Source organism: Solanum stenotomum, chromosome 10 (genome assembly GCF_019186545.1).
Source record: "Solanum stenotomum isolate F172 chromosome 10, ASM1918654v1, whole genome shotgun sequence".
Classification (NCBI taxonomy): domain Eukaryota; kingdom Viridiplantae; phylum Streptophyta; class Magnoliopsida; order Solanales; family Solanaceae; genus Solanum; species Solanum stenotomum.
The window spans coordinates 8,805,559-8,813,532 of record NC_064291.1 but is presented as its reverse complement, the minus strand read 5'-3'; the positions used below and the strand labels follow the sequence as shown (position 1 = coordinate 8,813,532).

At 35.8% G+C, this 7,974-nt stretch overlaps 1 protein-coding gene across 1 annotated transcript; it reads right to left on the bottom strand.

Annotated features, from left to right (window-relative positions):
* Nucleotides 1-526: 526 nt before the first annotated feature.
* On the bottom strand, nucleotides 527-7,549 carry LOC125841558 (protein HIGH CHLOROPHYLL FLUORESCENCE PHENOTYPE 173, chloroplastic). Its single transcript, XM_049520707.1, has 13 exons — nucleotides 6,937-7,549; nucleotides 5,769-5,981; nucleotides 4,793-4,997; nucleotides 4,531-4,606; nucleotides 4,274-4,409; nucleotides 4,050-4,154; nucleotides 3,263-3,343; nucleotides 1,985-2,074; nucleotides 1,840-1,905; nucleotides 1,216-1,272; nucleotides 1,064-1,141; nucleotides 945-992; nucleotides 527-784 (listed from the first exon to the last, which is right to left on the bottom strand). Exons 1-13 carry the CDS (start codon nucleotides 7,498-7,500, stop codon nucleotides 713-715), a joined length of 1,791 nt encoding a protein of 596 aa, XP_049376664.1. The 5' UTR covers nucleotides 7,501-7,549; the 3' UTR covers nucleotides 527-712.
* Between the last annotated feature and the right edge of the window lie 425 nt (nucleotides 7,550-7,974).

The window sequence follows — 7,974 nt, the reverse complement described above, 5'->3', positions numbered from 1 at the left end:
TTTGTTCTTGTTAATGTTTTCTTCCATATTGGCTGCTTCACTGTCATTTTCCTATTTTACACAAACTTTGATTTGTTGTTCCATATTGGCTGCTTCACTGTCATTTTCCTATTTTACACAAACTTTGATTTGTTGTGGAGGCAGAGAGACTGTTTCATTTCAGCTTGCCATGAGTTGCTTACAAATTGCGATTAGAACACCTGTCTTGCATCTATTAATTGGATGTGAACACAAGTGCACTAAAAAAATAAAAATTGTAGCCTTCTCTGGCAGGACCTTGATTGGGCTATCCTTACAGAAAAATTGAAGTCCAAATGTCATGATTCCATATGAATACATGGATATCACCCTTGATTCCGCTCTTCCTTCCCAGACATTGGAGTTTCACTTGTTTTTGCCCTTCCATTCAGAGGAAGATAAAAGAGGAGGACAAAAAGGTTGGATTGTAACTCACTTGGTAATGACTAATGAGTTTTCTTCAGTCATCTTAAATAAAACAGCTTTAGGGATGTGCTTGCTTGTAATATATACATAACCATCAGTAGATTAAAAAAAATACTATTGCCATATATATATATGTACACATATATTTAAGAACAAATACAGAGAAAGTATTCCTCTTAGTCAAAAAGATCTTGATAAGTCTCACACCAATACCTTCTGTTAGAGATTGAATCAAGATTGTAACTTGAACTAATTGGGAGCACGATCATCATGTGTTTTTCTCCAGCACAGAGAGTGCTGGTGTCAAATAGTTGTTTGCTTTGTCAGGCAAATGTGCAACCTGCAATTTTTATAGGAAACTGAATGAGAAACAGCAATGAAGTAAAAATTTAGCTACTATCGCTGCCAAAAGCAGTTCATCCAGAAAGTGAAGGAAATGGCTGTACAATAGTTCACCTTTGATCATTCAATTGATAAAATTTGTTAAGTAATGGACTTACCAACTCGTACAACTCCTTCCCAGGCTCAGCGACATATTCATAACATACCTAGTCAGAGAATAGGGTCAATTAGTTCATTTGTCAAACTCTGCCATCAAAACAAGTAGAGTATTACTCACATCAAAGCTCTTGTTTCTGGCTGTCGAATCATGCAATGCCTTCACACAAATGTCAGCCACATCAGCACAACTGATTCCCTGCATTTACCATTATGAAGGTGAGCTCAATTGGAAGTGAAGCAAGACTCTCATGAGAACAGTAGATCTCTTACCTGAGAGATACGATTTCCTTGATCAAATATGAGCGCACGTTGCCCACCTGGTTCTTCCTGCAGAAAGTAATCATTAGAAAATCTTAAGATTTTGCTAAAATCTAATATTTTGGGTGGTAGGTCTCTTATTATTTCCAACAATATGTGAATCAATTTATGGTCATTTGATTAGTGGAAAACCACATTATTGCAGCTGCTAAGCAGAACTTCCATAGAAATACATCTGTTCTGTGCCACCACTTCCGATAACTAATTCCGTCCTACTCTGACTAAATTTAACCACTTAAAAGGTTCCCTTCTTATAAATCCACTTAAGTCCTTACCGCCCAACATATGGTTCCAAGGATAGTCCATTTGCATCTAATTTAACATCCAGCTAACTTTAGAGCATTGTTCTTAAGCATAATTAACTCCCGCTCAAAGTCCAAATACAACCTATCACAAAGCATGCTGATTTACAATTATATTTGCCTATAGGAATACCTAATTCTAAGCAAAGCAAAAGCTGACTCGAATCAAACTTATTGCTCGAGGTCAGTCCTAAAGTTAACCAGAAGTTAACTATACTCAATATTTCCAGCTGAAAGACCAACATATGAGCAATGGAATGGAAAACATATTTACCATCAAGGGTCCTGGGCGAATTATTGTGTATCCAAGGCCGGACCTTCTTAATGAATCTTCACCAGCCTACAAAAATTAAAATAATCAGGGATTCAGTTTTAATCCAAGAAGAATACGTGAAGGAAGAGTCTGAAGAAGAGCTCACCCTCTTGGCTCGCAAAACTTGCTCCCGTCTGGTAGGCTCTATTCCTGACCCCGTACATGATACCAAGACAAAGTCAGTTTCTTGTCCAGTCTGCAAAATTTACAATAATCTGGCAATAAGTATATTATCCAACATAATTCTTTTATCAAACTATTTTCAACCAAATCATCATTTTAAAGATGACTGATGAAAAGAAGTAATAGCATCGACCATAAACACGACTATTTTCTGTATAAGTTTTCACTTTTTTTCTGAACAGCACAGAGATCTATAAGTTGCATTCGACCAAAAGACGCCTAAAATTTGCAGTCAGTATTTCAATATACAAACGCCTAAAACCATGCTGATTTACAACCTATCACAATCTGCCTATCTAATGAAACCAGTTATAAGAAAAACACTGATTGGTCTTTCAGTTAGAATTGGAGTGAATAGGTTTTGTTTGATGTTCATTGATTTGGCACAGTTGTGGTCTTAAGATTCAAATAGAAAAAGAGTAGAACTGTACATTACATTTATGCTGACATTAAGAGGAAAAACAAAAAGCACCCATAGGAACAATAAATATAACCATATGAACAAGAAAGCTGCCTTTATCTTCCAAATCACATATTAGATTCTACTAGACGTGAGTCATCTTTCTCTAGGACTTACCAATGACACTAGTCTCAGAAACACAGCACATCATGAAACATGTATAAGCTATAAAGAAAAAGTAATCAATTTTCATGTGAAGGAGGGTTGCAGGAATTGAACTCTTCCTTTCTTGCTTACTCTATCAATCTACCTATGTCTTATGCTATCCTTTGCGTCAACTGTATGCAATGGTTCAGCAGGACCTTAAGTTGAGAAGAATGAACATTGGGCCTAATTCAACCCCGAAATCTAGCTCATTGATTGAGGATTGATCAAAAATATATAAGGAGATAACGAGTATTCACACAACCAATTTAGGACATTCTAACCACATTCTTGGATAAAATTACTTGCATTTAATTTTATCAAAGAACTAGCACATTTTACGGGTTGAACCAAATTGACGGAACTCCAAACTTTTGCGGCCAACAGATGTTAATATATATAAAATAAATCTGAAAGTAGAAAGGAGTTCTACCAGGAACACTCTAGACGATAATTATCTTGAAGATTCTAAAACAATTACCAGTCAAACTCCTGACTTCTCATAGATTATGACTATTATATGCAGAGCACAAGCAAAAACTTGAAGAAACAAAAGTCTCACAAAATGCTGTTGCACAAACAGTCAACTGAACTTACAGGCAAAGCCTTAATATATTCCATAATTAGCTGAAAGCTTCTCAGATCTTGGTTCGTCCCCGTAGGTCCTTCAATTGGCCTCTGTAGCAATTAGCAAATGACCATGTCAAGTATCAGCAACTAGCACAGAAAAACAGTTGTATTCTACTTTGAAATGTTTCAAGGATTCATGTCATATTCTATAACAGGGATTTTGCAGGTAGGACTATTAATTTTGTTATGAGTCTTGGATCTTCTAGTGGAAATAGCTCTTCTTTCATAGCATAATTGGTCAAATACTTCAAATAAGAAAATAGTTTGTTTACTTTGTGGCTGGTGGAGGTTTGGGTGGGGGGTTGAAAGCAGAAAGAAACAATCTGCCGACAGATGGTCCATTCTTGGCCAGTATATAGTGGAAATGAAGTAGTTGAGTTGTAAGGTAATATGTTTAGTTCGTATAGATAGGAGAAAAAAGAGGAAATATGAAGTGCAAACACTAACAATAAAAACAGTATGTTTCCCACATATGCAAAAAAGAATTAAGAAAATGACTCCTCAATTATCGGTGTGTATTCGCCAAGCCTGGTCCACTCAATCTATTATTTCATTTCAAGATTTTGCTCCTGAATCTGTACTTAAATAATGTGGACTGGGCGCAAGTGTATGAGCAATTGATTTGTATATAAATCAACTTTTGGCGTTCCAAAAATATGGTAACTCAAGTATAACAGTAGAAGAAATAGTTTTAAAGTTTTAAAGAAGTGAAATGGCAACAATGAGGAAGGGAATGCTTCGGTCGAAGGAAGACCTGTCTTCTAGGCTCAAAGCGTATGGTCAAGGTATGCACAAGGAATGGATCCAATGGGGGATCATCTGGCTTCACCGGCCGAAATGAAGAAAATGGAAGTCTCACCTGTGAAAACAAGTGCATATGCAAAGACATTAAATAAAAATATGAAGTATCTAATAGTATTCAGAATGGAGGCATTACTTGATCAATAATTTTCCTTCACGTTGTAAATCTAAACTCACCCTGCAAAATCCTGCTTTTGTGCTAATTCTGGAAAAATACAATTTGCTTTGTGTTGTATCTGCTGAAGGACCAGCTTCAAGAATTACAACATAAGATCTTCCATTTCCACCAACAGAGAATACTAGACCCTCATACCTAAGTATAAAAAAGTCAAAAGTGACACAAGTATATGGAGTGAGGATAAATCAACAACTGGAAAAATAGCATCATGTATGAACAAAGAATAAAAGGAAAAATTGAAATTTACAGTAAATACCTGTCAAGAGTGTAACCCAAAGGGAGTGAGAGTTTTCGCGACAAGTCAACATAGCCTCCTCTTGTGAAGACATACCCTTACATGAGCCAAAAGAAGGAACACTTAGAAACAGGGATCAAAATATTGGATCTTTGAAATTCAGTATTTCACAACTATCCTTAGACTTGTCTTTCTTAGAACCATAAGTGGGACTACAGGTCCCTAAATATGTTCACAAACAATGTACATGCTTTCAAGACCTGGGATCAACTTCCGCGGTTACCTGAAAAAACAGCCTCTCCACTTTCAGTAAACTCAAACTTGGCATCCATTCCTCCATCATACTTAGAAACAACCACATCCTGGAAATATGTCCCCTGACGGACTTCCCACCCGTTCAATGAATCTTCAGACTTGAATTTTGCAATTAATAGCTTGCTTTTGCTACTCTTTCCAGCTCGTTGCTGTGCTAGTTTATTGTTGTAGTCCTACATGTTTTGAAACAGAATGCATACAGATTACACACTGATCAGATCAACAAGGGACAGTATTTGGAAATGCACAGATAAGAGTTGCCTGAGATGGTAGTCCTATATATTTTCTTAAATGCAGGAATTTAAATCATTTCTGAAAAATGTTTTTACTAATGGCCCAGTTAACTAAGAAACAGACAATTATCACCTCTAACAAAGAAAAGCTGCTATCTAAAATTTAAACTCTTGTCATAATACAAATGTTGTTCTTCTTGCTGAAAGTTAAAAATTATAATACATAATTTAGCACCAAGTTCTTTATTAGATTTGATTAATTCAATATGGATATTAATATTACCAGATATAAATATACTTTAGTTAAGATGTGTGAAATCAACTATAGTATATGATGAGTTGCCCTTTTCTGATATCACGTTGATACTCCAATACTAGCTTCTTGCCTAAATTTTGTCAAATTAAAGGACAAATATCTTATTTGGTGGCAGCCTACCTATCCACCGGATCGAAATATATATTGCAATACAAAAAAATTCACATCTTATGACAAGAAACTATGTTAACCAACTGATGCTTGAGTAGTGCTAGCAGTATTTGTACAAGCATCTTATGCAGCATTTTGAGAGGAAGATTTTGTCATCCAAACCACTGTCAGACATCAAACCCAACCCTTGGGCTTTCTGTTTCTTTATTCCTTTTCCATTCCCACTAATTGGTGTAACCTTGCCACTGATGTACCTAAACAAGATAGTGGAAGAAAACAAATACCTGCAAGGCTTTGGTGAGATTGTAAACCCCTTGATGATCAACTCTGATGAGATCCCCAGTGATTGAAGACCGAGCAGTGGCACAATAGATGATTTTGTTGCAACCTTGCACTGCATTTTTAAGACTGGAAGGATCACCAACATCGCCTGTCACTAGCTCCACAGACCTTGGTAGCATGTCAACCACTTCCGGTTCAGCTTTCCTTACTAGAGCCTGTGCAGGAATGTAAGACAAATTGTAAGTGATGAGTAGCATCTCAGTTGGATATCAAGTAAATATATTCAACCAAAGAAAAAAGAAATATATAGTTAACGGGAAGGCAGCACTCAAGCTCTCAGAGCTTGATTTAGGATTCAAACATTGTCGATTCCTTATATATATTTACAACTAACACTACATCTTAATCCCAAACTAGTTAGGGTCAGTGATATGAGTTATCTATATTCTTTCCAATCCATTTGACCCTTTTCGCTAACTGTTCCAATATTCTCCGAAACTAGAGATTCTCTAAATCTCACACATATCCCTAAGCTGCCATACAATCTCTTTCAAAATTTAAAAGCTCGTGTCAAATAGTAGACAAAATATAAGTGTTTCAACTCTCAATTTGAAACCTTATAATAAAACTTTCTATGTGCACACAAATGCAACAACGACAATTACAAAAATACACAACATTCTCAAACTTTATAATAGAACTTTCTATATGCACAAAAATGCAACAACGACGACAATAACAAAACTACACAACATTCTCAAACAAGTTGGGGCCAACGATATAAATGCTCACTAATCATGTTTTAGCATACTACATAAACAGATACTCAAACTTGGCCTCAGCAAGCAAGCACTCTAACTTTGAGAGTACACATCTAGACACCTCAAATGGCAACTAAACACTCCAACTCCTCCTCACTATGCCTCATGGACACCACGTGACACATAAATTCTGGAGGTGTTCAAATGATCATTTTGTATGTTAAAGAGTGTTCAACTAACACAATGTGGAGATAAGTTGAGGTGTCTAAATGTGCACTCTCAAAGTTAGAGTGCTTATTTAAGTTTGAATGTCCGTTTATGTATAATCCAGAATCCACAATATATGCAATTACTAAAGAAGACGGAAATTAAAGTAGAGCAACAGGCAAAAAGTAATCGAGAAATGGACCTTGACAGTGTAACCCCTAAGCATGAGTTTGCGCACAACAATTCTACCAACACGACTAGTGGCACCAACAACAAGCACAGTAGTATTCTGAGCACCAGGAATAGCGAATTCACACATCGGTCCACCTTCTCTAATAAGCAAAGTACTCTCATCATCAGAACGAATTGTTCTCGAAATTTGCCCTAATCCTGAAAACTTTCGCCACACTTCATCAAACACTTGACGTGAACGCCTTCCTAATCCCACTGGATTTACATCGTCCAATCTCTTTATAACAGAAACTGACGAAGATTGTAACTCTTGCACCTGCTCCCGCTCCTTCTCCTCCACCGTTTCCTGTACTTTTTGCTCCTTATTGTCAATCACTACCTTCTTTTTCTTCCTCTTATTTTTCTTCTCATTATCAGTTTCCGGATTCGAAGAAGAAGTTGCTCTTGTAACAAAAGAAGTGGTGGAGTATTTGCAGTTTGTTGTTGTTGTAGTAGAACTTTTTATTGAATTGGGTTTTCTCCATATTGGATTATTATTGGTAAATGCTACATGAGTGAATGTTGCAGCACTCATTTGGAAAGAATGAAGAATAGAACTCTGGCTTACTGCAATTTTTTTTAAAAAAAATTGACGAAATTGAATTGTCAGAAATCAGAATAGAAATTTTGTGTTTTGAAATTAATAATAATAATAATTCAGAAAGATGATATCCAAGTCATGATTGATGGTGACAGTGTAAAATTTGCTCCACACAAATGTGAATGTGAATAAACAAGTGATCTGATCAACCTGCCGCGGAAAAAAATGTTGAAGCTGCTTGTGCCACGTAGAGATACTCCTTTCCTTAGATTCTTATTTTGGCAGGGAGTTTTTTTTTTTTATGTTTTTTTTGGAATCTATTTTTTTTATTAAAAAAAAAGGGTATTTCAAAGAAGTCTATTTTTTTTTTTTAAATCACATTGACTAATAAAAATGTAGCAAATAATTTTGTATCCTTAATCTCATTTTATCAATTAAAATAGAATAATTTTATTTACCTTTTAATGG

Excerpts from the sequence above, each read along its gene's own strand:
- LOC125841558 (XM_049520707.1), bottom strand. The coding sequence starts at position 7,500 with ATGAGTGCTGCAACATTCACTCATGTAGCATTTACCAATAATAATCCA. Across the intron at positions 5,982-6,936 it reads TTAGGGGTTACACTGTCAAG|GCTCTAGTAAGGAAAGCTGA; the intron begins GTCCATTTCTCG and ends ATTCCTGCACAG. Across the intron at positions 3,344-4,049 it reads GCTTTGAGCCTAGAAGACAG|AGGCCAATTGAAGGACCTAC; the intron begins GTCTTCCTTCGA and ends TAATTGCTACAG.